This window comes from Thamnophis sirtalis, unplaced genomic scaffold (genome assembly GCF_051295495.1).
Source record: "Thamnophis sirtalis isolate CommonGarterSnake01/CBP01778 unplaced genomic scaffold, rThaSir2_p1.2 scaffold_8, whole genome shotgun sequence".
NCBI classification, from domain to species: domain Eukaryota; kingdom Metazoa; phylum Chordata; class Lepidosauria; order Squamata; family Natricidae; genus Thamnophis; species Thamnophis sirtalis.
This window is the reverse complement of record NW_028261388.1, coordinates 22,042,976-22,063,528: the sequence shown is the minus strand read 5'-3', so window position 1 is coordinate 22,063,528 and position 20,553 is coordinate 22,042,976. Positions and strand designations below refer to the sequence as shown.

The 20,553-nt window shown below is 40.3% G+C and overlaps 1 protein-coding gene across 2 annotated transcripts in view; it reads left to right on the top strand.

Moving 5' to 3' along the window:
- Positions 1 to 20,553, top strand: part of ATP8A2 (ATPase phospholipid transporting 8A2) — a 379,008-nt gene that overhangs the window by 285,162 nt on the left and 73,293 nt on the right. For both annotated transcript variants that reach the window (XM_087721235.1, XM_087721234.1), the window contains exon 33: positions 387 to 494. In XM_087721235.1, the coding sequence (XP_087577361.1) occupies positions 387 to 494 (108 nt within the window). The remainder of the gene's footprint in view (positions 1 to 386; positions 495 to 20,553) is intronic.

Sequence of the window (20,553 nt, the reverse complement as noted above, 5' to 3'; positions counted from 1 at the left end):
GGAGGAGCTAAGTTCAATGTAAAGAGGTTATTAATTTCTTACTTTTATTTTTTATCAATATATCTTAGACTGTGGTTGTTAAATATCCATACCGTGTACGGGTTCTGGGAAGTCGGGGGGGGTAGGTTTTGGGGGTTCAGGGGGAGAGTGGGGGAGGGAATTATTCCAGGTTTGATTTTAAAGTAGTATGAGTGCACATGTATATTGTCTTCTTTTATAACATGATATTGTCAATGTAATGATATACCTGTGATTATATGTCATGGAAATGAAAATAAAATATTCTAACACAGAAAGGAAAATAATAACGGAGGGGCCCAATGAGGCTGGCAAGGGAGAAGAAAGACTCGTGCAATCTTGATGGGTGTGTTTCTTTTCTCCTACAGTTCAGTCACTTGGCTGTCTGGGGAAGCATGCTGCTCTGGCTCGTCTTCTTCGGTGTTTACTCTACTATCTGGCCTGTCATTCCTATAGCACCAGACATGCTTGGACAGGTGAGTCATTTGGCTATGAAAGATCAAAGATCTAGGAGTTTTGGTCACCCAAAACTATCCTAAGTAAATCTGTGGATTGGTTGATTTTAAGGAAAAAAAATCTACTGAAAGCTTATTTTTATTTTGTTTAAACCATTCTCCAGAGTGGAAAACATTGCCTTTTTTTTAAAGAGATAATTGCATAAAATGTAAACACTGGGACTGTAATCTATGGGCTCATATAAGAAACACAATATTGGTGAATAAAAACACATATTATAGTTTAATGTGATGGCTTGGTTTCTATAACACCATGAACCACAGGCTGCTAAGTTTCTCGCTTTTATGTGGTGTAGTGTGTTGTGTGACTCCAGCCAATAAGTGATAGAAGGCCACACTTCACATAATATATTTAGTAAGGTTGCCACAAAGCTTACTCAGTCAAAGAAAATATTAATTGTTGATTGTGTGTGCCTATGAATGAACTCAATCATTCCTCCCAGGGAACTGATTACATAAACCATAGAAGTTTATTCGCTGATTATTTAGGAAGCTAGGATCTCTGGATTGTTCATCTTGTAACAAGTCAGAGTTAGGAAACAGTTATAAACCATAGACCTTGCCACCTAGCAAGAAGAAAAGTGAGCAAGCATGTTAATTAGTCACAGAAAACCAGGAATTTTTAGCAAACGAGCTTAGCATGATACTATGTAAATTATTAAATTAGTTTTACGTAATTACAGTGAGGAATATTTTGGTGGATAGGAAGTTGCATTCAACAAGTGAGGAAAAGGGTAGAGTTGATGGAGTGAGGAATAGATTGAACTGGGATTTTGGCATGATTTTCCGGGGCAAGGATTTTATCTTTCTTTCTTTTAGGCTAGTTGAATATTTCCTTACTTTTTAAACTTGTGTATGTTACACTTACTCTGGGATGCCAAAGTACACAACAAAATGATGCTAGAAGACCATATGGGGACCTTTCAAACAGAGTTGCCCACTCTGGGAATGTTGAATTAAAATGAAATTAAAACTGCCTACATTTGGATAGAACAAAAAAAATATGATTTTCTAAGTAGGAAGGCCTACTTTCAGAATCTGCTGTTCATGAGACTTTTCTAGCAGTGGTGTCTCTCATTTGTTGTTTTAATAAGTACTGAGAATTGTAAATACTAACAGAGTTGGAAGGGACCTTGAAGGTCATCTAGTCCAACCCCCTGCTCACGCAGAAGACCTGTACTAGGGATTCAAACCGTCAAACTGCTGACCTTTCTGATCAACAAGCTCAGTGTCTTAGCTACTGAGCCACCTATAGCAATAGCAATAGCAGTAGACTTATATACCGCTTCATAGGCCTTTCAGGCCTCTCTAAGCGGTTTACAGAGAGTCAGCATATTGCCCCCAACAATCTGGGTCCTCATTTTACCCACCTCGGAAGGATGGAAGGCTGAGTCAACCCTGAGCCGGTGAGATTTGAACCGCTGACCTGCTGATCTAGCAGTAGCCTGCAGTGCTGCATTTAACCACTGCGCCACCTTGGCTCTTACCTAGGCTCTTACCTAGTCACCTAGTCATTCATTCAGTCCAATGTGTTTTTTTATTTGAGTAAATATTTTAAATATTGCTTTAATAATAATTATCAATAAATTGGAAAAAAACAAAAACAAATCCCAAGGCAAAATGCTTATAAATAATACTTATTATATATTTAAAAACATCATTATGTATAATACATCTTATATTATTACATATTTTCTTCTGCAAAAACTCAGTTTTAGTCAAAATGTTTTATCATTGGAAGGAACAAGAGAGAGGTAATTCCTGTGTACTATGTATATCATTAGTTGGTTACACATGTTTAATTCATGATTAGGGCTGGGGACAAATTGTTTTGCATTTTGTTGTGAATTTACAAACTTCCTGAAATTAACATGTGCACTGAACACAATTTTGCAAACTTTCCTACATTTTGCAATAGGAGTTGTAAACAGCAACAAGAGCTAAGTATAAAGGCACACATGAGCAGAAACCGCATACAAAAATTAATAGTTTGGTAAAGGTGGCATATTAGAATGGCATATTAGGATGTTGGGGAAAAATGCATAGAAATGTGTCTTTAGAATAAATGTTTATGAAAAGATGTGCAAAATGTTATGTTGACATTTTACATACAAACTGCCAAATGATGTGTAATGGGATGGAAGAAACCAAAAGCTAGAAAAACAGAAATCTGAGCAAGATTGATCTTGACAGATCATCCACTCCTTGTCATTGGCATGCATTTGTGACCCAAATTTGATTGTACATTAATACTCTCCTTAGAAGGTTTCCTAGTTGGTGGTTTCTTTTACAATACACCAGTTGTAAACCAAAAGTTTTTGCAAGGCGTATTATATATCTCCTCAGGATTTGGGGTATTCTTTTTCTCGGACTTGTGGAAATGAAAGGAAATATACCTGCAAAATAAATTATTGGGGATTGCAACCAGAAGGGGAGCTCTGCATGTCACTTACAGTTAACTCTTAAAATGTTGGTGGGATTTTGGATTTGCTTTTTCAATATCTATTCGGTTCCAGGTGGTGAAACCTTTCCCTTCTGTGTCATGATTTCACTCTATGGAGAATAGGGTGAAATAATGATCCTGTCAAAACCACTCAAGGGCCCAATGGGAACAAGAAAAATAGGAGATTTTTTTTTTTAAAAAAAAGAGAACATAAGAAAATAAAATCAGTTTGTGCCCGTTGTGATCAAATAATTGTGCTCTCTGTTAGTAGATGAAATAAAGTTTGCAATATGTATGTTTGCCCCATTTGTATCTGTCTTTGTTATAATAGAAGGGAAATGGTTTTTATGAATAAAAGAAAGGATTTCAAAATGAAATCCCAACTCCAAGCCCGAGTCTCCCTTCCCTGTTTTATAATATTTCCCAGAGAGAAGAAAAGTTCCAAATCTGTGTTCCTGGTCCTTCCTTACCAACCCAGATAGTACAGAGACAAATATGAGCGTAACACCATCACATATGCTAAGCAACTTATAGCAGTGGAGAAGAGCATAAATCATTTCACTTTGGAGATGTTTGAATTATACCATTGTGAAATCCCCAACCTTCTTCCTAAATTGAGCGCCTTGCTGGTTCTTCCTCTCTATAAACCCATTTCTACAATTGTCCATCATAGGAACATTTCCTTTTTCTATGGGGATCCAAGCTTCACTTTCCTTTCCATAACACCTTTCAGGTGTAAGAGTTACTCAGCATATGAGCAACTGCTATTAGCCCAAGGGTGGGCTGCTACAGGTTCACCCTGGTTTGACTAACATTATGGCTGGTTTGGAGAATCTCCAAATCCCACCCCTGGCTGGCCCTGCCCACTCCACCCTGCCACACCCCTCCCAGGAGTCGCCATGCAGCCCGTTTTGGATGCAAGGTAAGTGCAGGGCCCGTGTGCAGGCTCAGGGAGTGGGAAAAAGCAGGCCTCCCAGAAGTTCCAGAGGCTGGAAACCGGCCCATTTCCAGCCTCCAGAGGGCCTCGGGAGCCCGGGGAGACAGTTTTCACCCACCCAAAGGCTTGAGGAAAGCCTCCAGAGCCTGGGGAAGGCAAAAACAACCCCCTCTGCCACCATGGTGCAGGAGGCTGTCTCGACCATGCCCACAATGGCCAGGCAGAGAACCCGTTGCTGAAATTTTTGAAGCCCACTCCTGTATTTGCCTATTTTGGCTGTACACATATGCAAACAGTCCATTGGATGAAAATGTTGGGGAGGCATGCTTGAAGGACAAGAACAATTCTATGTTCACTGTGGAGAGGCAGGAAAGGGAGATGGTCCCTAGATTCATCAGTGCTCAACACTGCAGTGCATCTCTGCAGCTGAGAAGATGGGTGAGAGTAATACATATATTATGAATGAATGAATGGACCATTCATTCACAGTCAATAACTTGATATTACAGCACATGGTTTGTCTTCCGAAGTTATAGTTAACCCACTAATCTTTCCAAATAAGGTGGCAAAGATCCAAAGAACCAAGGCTGATGAGTGTAGGGTGTAATGAATTAGAGGGGGCAGTTGTCAATCTCATGATAAAGCCGCTTCTTCATTAATTGTTTCCTCCCTATACATCTTATGCAAATATTCTGATCAGAGAAGGAATAGAGATTGAAATCAATTAGCAGTGAAAACTGAGTACTGCTCCTAAGAAGGAAAAAAAGAAATATACAACCAAGAAAGTTAACAATTTTATTTTTACAAAATATAACTCTACTTTCGAAAAGAAGCAAAATAATAACCAACCAAAAAAGAACATTTTAAACGTTACTTATCAGTTCTGAAGTTAGTAATAACTTCTGTTAAACAAGGGAACTATACTCACCATTTTCTGTCAAAGCTGGTAATGGTCTAATAAATATTACATTTGTGTTCTGGTTTAAGATAGGGGATAATTGGGTTTTAAACAATTGTCATGGACAGATTTCTAGGGTGAGAAGAAAGAATGACAGCTGACAAAACAGGATTTGCCAGGATGCCTGTGATTGGCAGAGAAACAACTAAGTCCTTAGATATTATTCCACAGCATCCTCAATATATTCTTGGCTCATGATTCTAATTCATATTTCCATAAATTAGGCTGAAATTGATTACAAGCATTGTGAAAAGCAATTAAATTTCTTTTTTTACAGTCCTGTATGATAAGCTCAAATTTATTGGCTAATATGCTGCATTCTAAGTATACTTAGGTTTTAAATCCACATATTAGAAGTTGAGATTTAAAAAAAATATTGTAAGGTTTTGTTTTGATTTTGTGTAGGATTCTCTGCATTCACTGCCAAATTAATTAATGTTGATAATTGCTTGGAAAATGGTATTTTTACCTTTTAACGTACAGTTGTTCTCCTTGTCACTTATTGACATTATTTATACTTCATTAATTCCATAGTTTACTGGGCTTATTTCTGACAACTTGGTATGCCACTTAAGCTATTAGTTAACACTACTCATTTTTATACCTAGCAAATAAAAAAAATATATCTTTGTGTTTTCAATTAATCAGAATGATTCCCTTTTTAATGCATACTAGTCTTATTCCTGAACAGAAATCAGAATCAAATCAGGACAAGTTCAGTTACAATTAAAAACTAAGAAAAGTATTTAATTTTGTAGATCTGAATGATTACTGGAACAGCAAGAATAGTTCCAATTAAATAATATTACATAGTGAACATTATTATTAATATAATTATTATTAATTAGCCAATGATATTTCCTTATGTAATAATGTCATTCAGGACTGTCTGAACAGTATAAATGAATAGCCAACATTTCTTCAGCTACATTAAAATTGTCTGAAGCAAGAAATGTTTTTTTTTTAACAATGGCTGAAACAGTTGTGCCAACCTTCAAGTCATTTGAGCTCAGTCCTAATTTTGTTGTAGCTACAAGGAAAGTATATATGATTGTGTCACACTTGTGGTTAAACATCTGCTCTAGCATAACATTCAGATCTCTGTATAAAGAAATTACACAGAAGCATTTAGTTTCTATGTGAATATTCTGCAAAATGCTTTCTGCTTCAAGCATGTTACTTAATACTCTTTGATCTCACACTCGCCCGCACATACACACAGACAGACACAAACAGAGATAGAAAGCACTCTGTATTATTACCAGTAAATGACAGGAACATGAAGTTGACAGGTGTGAACTTTGTCTCAAAGGAAGAATTGTTGCATGTTTATAGAATGTAACGCTGCTCAAAAAAAAAATCCATAAGCCTTAATAATGCATAGACCTAAAAATACATATAAACTAGGTATGTGTGAACCTTAAATCTCCTAGAATTCTGATTAATAAAAACTGGCTGTCCATATTCCTTCCATTTTATAACACATGAGAATTATAATGTATAAGCGTTCATACGTATGCATTATTATTTGAAGAAAAGAAAATTCCTCAAATTGACACCAAAGTCTGATTCTGCCTATCTAGGTGATAGGAGCCCATCATTTTTACTAACCTAGTGTTTAACACTTCAAGGTTGCTCATCCCTGATATAAACAAATTATTAGACTCATGATTGGTGATTATAACTACAGTACTGTATATTCCTTAACTTCTGTATTTGAAAGATGTGAGAAAGGGTTCAAATGATCTCCACATTAAATGAATAGAAGGGGATACTGAGCTAAATGCTGAAATGTCAACAAGGGTAACCAGTAAAGATGGGTTGCTGCCGGTTTGGCCGAACTGGTAGTGGAAGTCAAGCCTGATTCGCAGAACCAGCAGTGACCCAGGCCTGCTACACCCCCAAATTGGTTCCCTTGCCGCCGCTGGGCCACCAGCATTTTGGATTTTAGTGACTGTCTGTGCGCAGTTCACTGTAAATTGTTCTGCGCATGCAAAGCATTGCGCATGGATTGCAAATCAGTAGTAAAGCCAGCAGCAACCTGCCCCTGGTTACCAGCCTCAAAGCTTGCACCTTTGATGCAATGTTTCTCACCCTTGACAAACTTTAAGATGGGAACTTCTGCTCCCAGAATTCCCCAGTCATATTGAAGTTACCAAGGTTGCAAAACTTTTCTTCAAGGATCTGATCCCAACTCTGATCAGAATCCCATTCTCCCCCCCCCATTATTGTTGGTAATACAAATAGTCCTTGACTTATGACCACAATTGAGATTCAAATTTTTGTTGCTAAGCAAGACAGTTGTTAAGTGAGTGTTGCCCCATTTTACAACTTTGTTGCCACAGTTGTTATGTGACTCACTGTAATTTTTAAGTTAGTAACACAGTTGTTAAGTGAATCTGGCTTCCCAATTGACTTTGCTTGTCAGAAGGTCACAAAAGGGGATCACATGACCCCAGGACGCTGCAGTCGTCATAAATATGAGTCTGTTGCCAAAGGTCCAAATTTGGATCACATTATCATGGGAATGCTGCAATGGTTGTTAAGTGTGGAAAATGGTCATAAGTCAGTTTTTTCAGTGCCGTTGTAACTTTGAACTAAAGTTTGAATTTAAAGAACTTTTGTAACTCAAGGATTACCCATAGTAGCAATATAAGATGCTTCTCCCTAGAGGGGCAAACTTTGAAGCCATTGTTGTTGTTAGTTGCGAATTCGTGTCCGACCCATCGTAACCCCATGGACAATGTTCCTCCAAGCCTTCTTATCCTCTGCAATCCTCTGGAGTCCATTTAAGCTCACGTGAACTGCTTCAGTGACTCCGTCCAGCCACCTCATTCTCTGTTGTCCCCTTCTTCTTTTGCCCTCAGTCTTTCCCAGCATTAGGCTCTTCTCCAGTGAGTCCTTCCTTCTCATCAGGTGGCCAAAGTCTTTGAGTTTCATCTTCAGGATCTTGCCTTCTAAGGAGCAAGCAGGGTTGATCTCCTCTAGCACTGACCGGTTTGATCACCTTGCAGTCCAAGGGACTCGCAGAAACCATTGGAAAAGGCCATATTTGGAGATAGGAAATAGACCATGGCATCTTCCAGTTTGAGGGGGGATTCTTTATCTTAGTATAAAGTTCTCAGATTTTGTTCTGTTTGGCTTCCAAGGGACAAAGGTGATTTGTATTGCATAGTAATCTCACCGTGTTCCATTTTTCTAAAAAAAATCCATTAAGTAGAGCTTTGCTAAGATCTCAAATATTGTGCTGTGGTTAGACTGCAAGATGAAGTATTCATTGGTTTTGAGAGTTTTTTCCCCCAAGTGACCTGTTGCTTTGTCTTGTCTGAGAAAGGATTATTTTTATTTGATCATTCATATGATCATACACATCACTCAAATTTTCCACCACTAAGCAAGTGGCCAAAGGTCTATTTTTTAAACATTTTTTTGTTATGTATTCGGTTTCCTGTACATTTCCAGACAGAAAGGGAACAGGGGAAGAGATTTAAACTTTCACATTTTCCCCCCAAAAATTTTTAGACTGCTTCCACATGTGAAGATGAGTCCTTTCAGCTAGATGTTCTCCAAGGGTGAGATTTAGGGATGATGTTGTTTTAGCCACATGTAAGTTCACCGAGGAACACAGTGGCTCAGTGGCTAAGATGCTGAGCTTGTCGATCAGAAGGTTGGCAGTTCGGCAGTTCGAATCCCTAACGGAGTAAGCTCCCATTTCTTGTCCCAGCTTCTGCCAATCGAGCAGTCTAAAAGCATGTACAAATGCAAGTAGAAAATAGGGACCACCTTTGGAGGGAAGGTAACAGTGGCATTTACTCATGTCGGCCATATGATCACAGAGACATCTTCGGACAGCGTTGGCTCTTCAGCTTTGAAATGAAGATAAGCACCTCCCCCTAGACTCGGGAATGACTAGCACATGTGTGTGAGGGGATCTTTAAGTTCACCAGTTTGCTCATTTTACTTACTAGTGTTGTGTCCAAATGATCCTGTAAGTATGAAAACTCATCCTATGTCAATGTCCACTAAACGAATGGTTATAAGTCAAGGACTACCTGTACACTGCTTTCAACCTAGATCAGTAATGGCGAACCTTTTCAGCACTGAGTGCCCAAACCGGTGTCCATGCCGGAGCACCGAAAACCCAAAAACATAATGAAGAGTAAATGCCTTTGCAGAGATATGGAAGTGAATTCAGTGGTTTTTCAAGCTGTGAGCTGGATTTAACCAAAAGGAGCGGTAACAGCTTTGGCTGGCCAGCGGGCACCTGCCTGTTTTTTCACCATTTTTCGGGCCTTTTTCAGGCTGTTTTCTGGGATTTTTTTCAGGACATTTTGGGGTCATTTTTTGGACGGTTTTTGGCCCGAAAAACAGTCCAAAAACAACCTGAAAAGAGCCTGACAAACTGGTTTTGGGTCATTTTTCAGGCTGTTTTTGGACCGTTTTTCAGGCCGTTTGGGGCCATTTTCAGGGCCAAAATCGCTCAGAAAACAGCCCAAAAACTGTCCGAAAAATGACCCAAAACAGCCTGAAAACAGCCCGGAAAATAGCCTGGGCTTTTGGGGTATTTGGGGGGCATTTGGGGGGCATTTTGGCACCCCCAAAGACCAGTTGGCAACTGTCCGCATGCCCACAGAGAGGGCTCTGCATGCCACCTCTGGCACCCGTGCCATGGGTTTGCCATCACTGACCTAGATGTTTAATTGAAAATCCTGTTTGTATTTTCCAGAAGATAACTTATTTCCCCTCTGTGAAAATCCAATATTATTTCAGCTGCTCTCCCAGAGCAAACTGACAATTATACTATCAAACCTGAAATGTGGCTAATCATTAATATATTTTACCAAGATTACAGTTTAGAGAATTTTGGGAGAGTTAATGAAGAAAGTCGATCAGAGAAAGAAGGACTTTGCGAGGACCAAGAATAGATAGACCTCCAGCTATAATTTTCCACAACTCTATGCCTTCCAGATAACTGGAAATTTAACAGTACAATTTTATTAATCCTACTTGAAACCTACTGTTGAAACCACCAGCATCAAATTTCAGCATTATTCTTTAACTTCTCTCTGCAGTGTTGATGATGGGTTTATATTATATATCTATCTAAAAAAAAAAATCTGGTCTTACTGAGCCTCAATATGAACTCATACATTGCCTGAACTGCATAGTTCCAAAGAGTTAGTTGGCTAAATGTACTATAACAGCCGTGGTGGCACAGTGGTTAGAATGCAGTACTCAGGCTACTTCTGCTGACTGCTGGTTGCCTGCAATTTGGCAGTTCGAATCTCACCAGGCTCAAGGTTGACTCAGCCTTCCATCCTTCCGAGGTCAGTAAAATGAGGACTCAGATTGTTGGAGGCGATATGCTGACTCTGTAAACTGTTTAGAGAGGGCTGTAAAGCACTGTAAAGTGGTATATGTCTAAGTGCTATTGCTACCATTTAAAGCAGGGGTCCTCAAACTAAGGCCCGGGGGCCGGATACGGCTGCTGAATCTATTAATCTGGCCTGTTTGGGACCATGAGGCTGCCCCACCCACATCACCCACCTACCCGCTGGCCCCCGTCCACCTTCTGGAGGCCTCAGGAGGCCAAAGACAGGACTGTTTTGGAGCGGCAAAGTGGTTGTGGAGGCTCCCCAGCCTCCAGAGAGAGAGAGAGAGATGGAGAGAGGGAGGGAGGGACAGAGAGAGAGAGACTGACAGACAGACACAAACATAAGTCCCTCACAGCCCCCCCCCCAAAGCAGCCACATCCCTTCACTAACCTGCTTTCCACCCCCAGGAGCATAACAAATTAAGGTTTAATGTGTGTGTATTGTTTAATAGACTACTATATTGGCCAAGCGCACCCAGTCACGGGACCACTTAGCCATGCCCACCCAGCTGGTCTGCTCCCCCACAGTCTGAAGGACTGTGAATTGGCCCCCTGTTTTAAAAGTATGAGGACCCCTGATATAAAGAGACTAAAACCTCAGTGTGGACAATTGTCTGACTACACTATTCAAAGAATGAGAACACCGATAGCCAATAGGTACGCTTCCAGCACGTTTATGATACTAACACCAAAGATGCCATTTGCCTTGAACTCTATCCTTAGGGAGGAAGGGGTGGGGGGACACTGGAAGATTATTTTTCTGGAGTGCCAGGCTTCACACTGAAGAATTATCACTCACATATATCTTTCAGGTTGTGTGATTTGCTGATGGTGATCACTGTTTTGGGATGGTCACCAGAAGGGTTAGCAAGTTTGGTCCTTCCTGGAAAGGACGCTCTCACTTCTGCCAAGACTTGTCGTCAGTACCGTATGCTATATTAATTACTTAATTAATTAGCAGAGGGAGCAGAAACAGGATTGTGCAGTGAGACAACATACCAGACAGAGGCGACTTCTGTGTATACAGTAACTTATCTATGAGCATAGAGAAGCTTCAAAGCCCCCTGACTCAATTTGCTGCTTCAAAGGGGGTTTCTGCTTCAGTTCACTAATCTGATTCAGTGGGGCCATTCGCTCAAAGCTTCACTGAATCAAAAACCATTTTCTTGGCCTTAATATCTTATGCTTAGTATTCTACTATTCTTCACATCACTGGGCTCCGCCAGATCCTCATATTTTTCTCAACACCTTTATATATATATATTTTCTTTTTATTTCCTTGTACTTTTATTATTTCCTTGGGCATGCTTAGAAAACTGACTGTTCCAATTGTGATTGGTTTGTGTCTAATGTATCACTCACATTTGTAAAACTTATTTTACAAATAAGTTTTGACTTATTTGCTTTCTTATTTCTTTACAAAAAAATGTATATCTTACCTACATTGTGCTCTATTTACAACCACAATTGAGACCAGAATTTCTGCTGCTAAAAAAAAAAGAGTTGTTAAATGAGTTGCACCCAATTTTGCAACCTCGTTTGCCATGGTTAAGTGAATTGTTGCAGTTGTTAAGTGACTCAGACGGTTGTTAAGCCAATCCAATTCCCCCTGTTGACTAGCCTGCCTGGGGAAGATTGCAAATGGCAATCACGTGACCCAGGATGCTGCAACCATCATGAATACATACCAGTTGCCAGCTGCCCAGATTTTGATCATGAAGATGGTGTGATAGTCATAAATACAAGGACCAATCTTGAATCACTTTTTTTAGTGTTGTTGTAACTACAAATAGTTCCTAACTGTTGGTTATAAGTTGAGAACTACCAATAACAGTGGTGGGATTCAGCTGGTTCGCACTGGTTCGGGGGAACCGGTTGTTAAATTATCCTTTTCCCATCCCTTATCAAAGGGGATCCTGGCCGCTGCACTGTGCTGCGCTGCAATGGAGAAATGGGAAACAGAGCAGCCCGTGTGAGGGAAGGAGAAGGTCGTTTTCCCTCTTTCTTCTCTCTGCTCCGCCTCCTTCTGTCATGCCAGCTGCTCCGTTGCCTGTTTGTCTATTGCAGCACGGCGCCCAAATCCACTTTGATGGGGGGGGGGCGTAATTTAACAACTAGTTCACCCAGGGTCAGGTTAGCGATCGTGGGAGGATCATCCTGACCTGAATAATGGGAATGGGCCACTCATGACGGCCAACCTGACAGGTTGTTAAATTGTTTGAATCCCACCACTGCCCGTACTCATTTCATTCTTGGGGTTTTCAATAATCAAAACATAAAAATGTAAAAACACAGTTTGATAGGTTGCCTGCAATTTGCTAGCTGTCTGCAATTTTGCAGTTCAAATCTCACCAGGCTCAAAGTTGACTCAGCCTTCCATCCTTCCGAGGTCAGTAAAATGAGGACCCAGATTATTGGGGGCAATATGCTGATTCTGTGAACTGCTTAGAGAGGGCTGTAAAAGCACTGTGAAGTGGTATATAAGTCTAAATGCTATTGCTATTTAGTTGGCAAAATATTCTTTGTTCACATACTAAGTCAGAAATCAGATTTCTGCACAAGAATTCCAGTGCCAATCTTATTCGCTTTCATTATTAATGGTCCATTGGTCTGTTTGATGTGCCTTTCCAATGTTTCTTGGACTGCACTCCAAGCAGATGGAAGGCATAACATAATGAAGAGTAAATGCCTTTGCAGAGATATGGAAGTGAATTCAGTGGTTTTTCAAGCTGTGAGCTGGACTTAACCAAAAGGAGCGGTAACAGCTTTGGCTGGAACAAGGAACCGAAAGAAGTAGAAACTCCTGCTTTGCTCATCCCAAAACAATTTTGCAGATCATAATTTTATTATTTATGTTGCTATTTTTAAATCCTTTCTTATCTTAAGACATTTGCTGTTATGATAAATGGTTGATCTCAGTTTTAAAAAAAGGAATTTGTCATTGTTGGCAGGGATAAACCCTATGCTTGTTATGGCTGTGCTATTTTTAGCAGATGCACTGCAATACATTGCAAAAACTAAACAAAACTAAACCTAGTCAAGAAATATCTGCCACCCTTCCCTTTCTAGGAATCAAAGGAGTGGGTAAGGGAGAACCATTTCTGCCTTTTTCATTTTGGGGCCTTATATTGGCAAGTTATATTGGAAAATGTAACTCTCAGTTATATTTTCCTGGCAAAGGTGAAGCACTTCAGGGATTTTTAAGTGTGACTGCCTCTAAAGTAAAACCATTCCATGTTACTGGCGGAAGTGAATGTATGCTTATATTTTCTTGACTGCTGCTCCTTTTTTCTCTCATCCTACCCAAAACCGGAAGGGCAGGAAGAAAAAATGGTCTTGTATAGGGCTGGCTAACATCAGTGTTATCACTTCCATTTGTTTGAATTCCTGCCTTCGGTGATCCTGAACTTGCCCATTTCAGCTCTGCTGAGTGTGGTCTGATCATAAATGTTTTGAGGCCACAGATAAGCTGAGGAAACAGTCAGTCTTCACCAGACAGCCTGTATAGGCATGTGGCTTATATGACTCATAATGAGAAAGCAGGTTCCTACCACATAGCCGTCTGAAGATTAAATAGTCTCTAAGAAGACCAAAGGTTTATCTAATCCAGCATCCGGTTTCCCACGGTGACAAACCAGATGCTGATGGGAATCACATAAACTGGAAATGGGGGGTAAGAGATTAGTCGTTTCCAGTATTTACAATCATAATTATATGAACATATTTTATTTATTAATTTAGAGAATATATATGGCTGACCACTCCCCTTCAATGACTCTAGGAGGCTTACAAAATCTAAAATAAAGGTAAAGGTTTCCATCGCACATATGTGCTAGTCGTTCCTGACTCTAGGGGGTGATGCTCATCTCTGTTTCAAAGCCAAAGAGCCAGTGCTGTCCGAAGATGTCTCTGTGGTCATGTGGCCGGCATGACTAAACACCAAAGACGCACAGAACGCTGTTATCTTCCCACCAAAGTGGTCCCTATTTTTCTACTTGCATTTTTTAACGTGCTTTCAAACTGCTAGGTTGGCAGAAGCTGGGACAAGTAACAGGAGCTCACTCAGTTTCGCGGCACTAGGGATTCGAACCGCTGAAATGCCGACCTTTCTGATCGACAAGCTCAGCGTCTTAGCCACTGAGCCACCACGTCCCTTATTACAAAATATGAAAACCCAATATACAAAGAGTAAAAACAATAACCACCAACCCCAAATATGCACGTGTCCTGATTTATTTTTAAAAAATCTCAAAATGATTTTCAATAAAAACTTACTAAAAGAATGTAAAATCAACACCATCTAATATATTTATTTATTTATTATATGTATATTCTGCCTTTTCCTCACCCACCCTTAGAGCTTAGAGCAAGTGATGAAACCAGAAACACCCAGTGAGTTTCTAGTGTGGACTTAAACCTGAAGCTTTCTGATCAGCACAAAGAGAGAAAAGAAGGGAATAAAATAAAAAAGGAGTAACTTAGAAATAATGAGCAACAGAAGTTAAACATCACAGCCACAGCAGCATTATTACAAAAGTCCTGGGAGAATAAAAATATTTTGCGTGGTATGAAAAGATATTAAAAACATAGGCAAACAAATCTCCCTGGGGGGGCATTCCAAAATTTGGGATAACTATTGAGAAGTCTAGCTTTTGGGTAATAGTTTGCCATGCCTTAGCCCAGTGTTTCTCAATCTCAGCCGTTTAAGAAGTATGGGCTTCAACGCCTCCCAGAATTCCCCAGCCCAGATGAGGAATCCTGGCAGTTGAAGTCCCTACTTCTTGAAGTTACTGAGATTAGAACACGCTGCATTATTTTAAGAATCTTTGAAGAATGTGCAATTCAAATGCTGTGGTTCTAAGATTTGAAGGATTTTCTATGATAAAACAAGCGCCTTATGTTGGGCTATGATTCACTGTGATCCACATGAACTGTATTCAGCTCATCCATTTAAAGAGTTTTGCCTCGGCATTTTGTGTTCATCGTGTTCAAAGGCATCCCTTCATATAACACAGTGCAGTAATCTATAGAAGAATTACTGTGCATGCATTACTGCAATGAAGCTATCTATCCAGCTGATGCACCAATCTATGTTGGCAAAACCTGCATCTTGCCCCAGAGATTTCTTATATTTTTAGAGTCAAATGTTGTTCCTGAAGAATCCCCAAGAAGCTATGAACTTGTTCCTTTCGAAGTGGTTTCAATCCAGGGGTGAAATGCCACCGGTTTGGGCCAGTTCGCCCGAACCAGTAGTAAAAAAAAATGCTAGAAATCACACAGCACAGCTGATGTTCACACAGCTGATCATCAGAACTTTTTAAAACTTTTTTTAGCATTTTTTACTACCAGTTCGGGTGAACCGGTAGTTCCAACAATCAGCTGTGCGACAATCAACTGTGCCGCACAATTTATATTTGCTAGAAATTGCGTAGGACAGCTGATTGTCACACAATTGATCGTCGGAAAGTTTTTAAAACTTTTTTTAAAAAGTTTTTTAAAGTTCCGATGATCAACTGTGCAACAATCAGCTGTGCCACGCGATTTAAATTTCTAGCAAATCTAAATCGCACGGCATAGCTGTTCCCCCCTCTCGCTGTTCTACTTACCTTTGCACACTCAGAAATGGTTTCTTAATCCAGTGTGCATGCACACAAAGCGGGCATGCGTGCGTGAAGCAAACCAGTAGCAGACTTCAGAGCATTTCACCCCTGTTTCAACCCCATTCAAAACAGATTGAACACCATTTTTCTGGGCAGATGTATTTATAATAGCTCTGATTTATCTAGCTTGAACTTGAGTTTTTGGCCCTATTATCATAACTAAGCATTGATTCAGCAATACCACTGCCTTATATAGTTCTGGTGAAAAGGAAAGATACTAATTGAGTTATAAATACCTTGCAAATTTACAGGGCTGGCTATTAATAGACTTAGTCAAATTTATTTTTGAAATTTACTGCAGTGTTGAGTCAAGGAAAATACATCTTTTTTTCAAGTGAGTCAGTGAAGTTGGCAGAGGAATACAAGTAAACCAAAATATAAACAGAAAGGTTAAGAATCTATGGCCCATGGAGATAACCAGATACAGAACAGGGATCTCTACAAATTTATTAGCAAGCCATTAATGAATACTTCTGAGTTGGATCAGATAAAGATCCATAACTGCGTTAGACTGACTAAAGTTTGAATTCTAAGCTAAGAATGTACTTTTCTCAGAAATGACGTTACCACAATCTTATTTTAAGTAAAAAGCTTCTGATTCAGTTTGACAAATCAATCTTGATTTTATTGATTGAAGGGGAGTGATGGTGTAAATCTTACATTCATAACGTTGCCAGGTTGTAAATGTTTGACTAACTTTATCTTCTTCTATATATATATATATATAAAAAAATGTGTTTGTGTGTATATGTGTGTGTGTGTTCCAGCATAACTCTGGAACGCCTTTAGCAATTTCAACCAAATTTGGTACACATATGACTTACTTTCTGGAAAAAAATATTGTGGGGATAAGACACCCCTAGCACCCCTTGGGAGGGTGTTCTATTAAGATACAGCCTGTTGTGCATTAAAATGACTTCTACTGTACTGCCGTAAAATGGCTTCTACTGTACAGCACAGTAGAGTTGCCATGGTAATGGCTTCACAGTATTCCACAAGGAGGCTCCCTCAGGTAAGGGGGAAAATCCAACATTACAAATTACATTTGTGCCGATATTTTCCCCCTATAAATAAATACCTGGGCAATGCCGGGTTATCAGCTAGTAAATATATAAAACACAGGAATTCTGGTGGTCCAATAATATGTTCAAGCACACTCATTGTCAGCAAATGCAGAAAAATCTTCACTCATTGGATGAACACAGTGTAGAGTCTTCTGCTCTACAGTTATCTGTTTGAAGGGATATTTTTTTTAGTTTTGAAGACATGAAAGTTAAGACCCTGCAAAAGTGAAGTGGAAAAAACCAAAGTTTAAATTCTTTGGAATGTACGAGAAACTCTACAACTTTGCTGTGCCACACAGAATCCTTGATTTTGAGCAAATGTGCCATTTGATACAATAAGTGGAGCTCATCAATAACAAATTCAACAGCCTGCTTAAATTAAATTAAATTAAATTTGAAAATCCTCAATGATCAAATTGAGGAACTCAATCCCAACTTAGCCTTTTCTGTGTTTGCTGAAACTTTTAAGCTGCATTTCTACAATAATTTACTCAGGTGTACATCCAGTAGAAATCCACAAGACATAAACAGGCCTGCAGTAGCAGTAAACCATGGAATTGATTGGTCAAAGGCTGTATAGCTTGAATGGGAAGCACTTTAACAATTATACCTTGTTATACGAGACATACCACTGCTTCCCCCCACCCTTTAAGACAACAAGAGTAGTTCCGTGTCCCAGAAAAGAAATGTCACAAGGAGCAAAGAGAAATAAGAACTACAGAGGACATTGCCTGAGTTCAATTATGCTCATTAATTCAATTTAAGTGAGGAATGTGTGTAAATAAACCCTGGCAGCTGTAGCGGCTCTGGTTTCGGCAGGGCTTTGGCAGGAATGCAGAGCCAATGGATGCAAAAACCTGGCTCTTGCTGAGAAATCACAGAGAGGCAGATGCAGCTAGAGTTGCAGAGATAGTGGATTGGCAATAAGATGAAGGAATACGGTTGCATATTGGCTGATAAGTAGACAGTGGCAGGATATTCACATGTGCTCATACAAAGTCCAAAAAGAATTAGTTTAGACTAATCGCTGAATGAAGAGAGGGACAGCAAATCTAAAACAGAGTGTTTTAAATTGAAAATTTACATAGGAGCTGAGAATATAAATCTTGATAGTGACACTGATCATAGAAGGTGATGCTGGAACTTCCATATAACCAATTACGAAAATGGCCTTTATTGGAAAAGAGCAACCAGTGATGAGTTATTCCTTTTCATATTTATTCATTAAAATCAATTGATATGGCCTCTATCATGGAGCTATGGGAAGATAGGGAAGAGGAGACCAAGGAAATCCACAATATGACATCCTGTGCCCAGACATGAAAAGGAAATATGGTGATGGAGTTCAGGAATTTCTATTTTCAGGACCAAAATCTATCACTAGCGTATCTGGAATGAACTTTTTTTGTATTGTAGAAGACCTGGATCCAGTGGATAAAAACCAGGAAAGCAGACCTTAGTTAATCTTTTTTGGTATTGGATCAATCTGCATCAAGATGTAGCAGACTTTCCTTAATTGGATGTACTTAAACCGGTGATAGCTAACCTTTTGCAGACCGAGTGCCCAAAGCATGTGTGTGTGCCCCCAGTCCCCCAAAATGCAACACGTGGGCAGGCCCTGTGCATGCACCTCACCCCCTGCACATGTGTCCGCCCCACATGTGACCCAACCACCACATGTGCCCTGCCCCACGCATATGTGTGTGTACACCTCACTTGGGGCTTCCTGCATGCACACATACACTGCTTGTGCCCCACCCTTCCATGAATATGTGTGTGGTCCCCCACATGCGCACCACTTCCACTCATGTGCGTTCAGTCCCTCACATGCACCCCACGCACATGCATATGTGACCCCCGCATGCACCACACCCCTTGCATGCATGATAGAGATCCGAAGACCAGCTGGCCAGTGGTAGATCCATGCACATGTGTGGTGGGGCTGAACTGGGGCGTCAGCTCACGTGCCCACAGAGAGGGCACTGTGTGCCACCTCTGGCATGCGTGCCATAGGATCGCCATCACGGACATGGACAATGGCCCCCAATCTTTCTGGCATTGTGGACTGGGGGAGAGGGGATGGTTCTGTGCAAGTGGAGCTACATGCACTCATTTGCCACCTCTTGCACGGCCCAGTTCCAAACAGGCTGCTTGTACCTGTACAGGGGGCACAGCAGGAGTGGGTTCCTGCCAGTTCTAACCTCTTCTATAGAAGAGGTTCCACAAATCTACAGTGCCCTTTAGAACCGGTTCCAGCTCCCTCCCCCCACCCGTCCACACATCATCAAGATGAAGAGTGAGAGGAGGAATTCTGGGAGTTGAAGTCCACAAGTCTTAAAGCTGTCAAGTTTGAACACTCTTGGTTTTTTTTTTCTGTGACCCGACAAATAAGCGCACGACAAAAGCGAAACTGCGGCATGAAAACCGTGATGTCATCAATGCGCCCACAACAGCGCGCCAACAGAAGCGCGATTTAAGTTAAGGTAAGGGTTAGGGTCAGGGTCAGGTTTAGGGTTAGGGTTAGGTACAGGGTTAGGTTCAGGGTTAGGGTTAGGTTTAGAGTGCGCTTCTGTCGGCACATTTCTGCGCTCATTCGTCAGTGCAGTTTAGAACTCGTGGTTTTCTCGCCGCTGTTTCGTCGGGCATGCTTTTGTCGGGCGCGCTTTTGTTGGTGAACCTTTTTTTCTAAAGGGTTAGGGGTGCAAGAGTCTTGTAACTTGACAGTTTTAAGACTTGCCTGCTTCAAATGCCAGAGTTTCTGAGCCAACATTTTGGTTACTAAGCAAGAGCGTTGTTAAGTGAGTTTCACCACATTTTACAAGTTGCCCACTCCCACCTGGTCACATGGCCGACAAGCCACTCCCACAAAGCAGGCCACACCTTCAGAAGAGGTTCTAAAAAAATTTGAAACCCACCACTGGGCCACAACCTGGGTGTTGGGGACCCCTGTACTTAGAGACTGACCATCTAAACTGTATGACTAATGAAGGCGTTGACTTCTTTTTGATATTTTTGATATTTTTTTATTTGATATTTTTATCCAACCTCCATTGGTGTTCGGACAACTTTACAATGTGTTAATCCTCAGCTTCAGCCAAAACACAGTGATCCAAGATTTTTTTTTTTTAGTAATTTATTAAATGGCTGAAAAAGTCTTCAGCTCCTAACAATGCATTGAATATATGGTTAAATAAATATTTAGTTTAGATTTTACAGTTGTAAGATGCAAATACCTATCATCTGTATAGAATTGTTTTCCAAACAGCATGTTTTATCTATCTGAAAATCTAATTCCAGAGAAGCTATTTGGCTATCATAGTATTCTTTTCAAAAGTTTTATTTTCTTTTAAAACAAACATTTCATCATTCCTCAATCAGTGAGACATCGGAGTACAATTTTTTTTGTGTGTCAAAATAGTCCTAGTTTACCACCAAATTCTTGTCTAGCCTAATGTATACCACTCCCTCCCTCCCCCTCCCCCCCAACCCCCCTCCTCCTCCCCCCCCCTATCATAGTATTAACTGTCTTATCCTTCATAACTTTATCAAAATTCATCTGGAGTTGAATCACAATATAAAATATA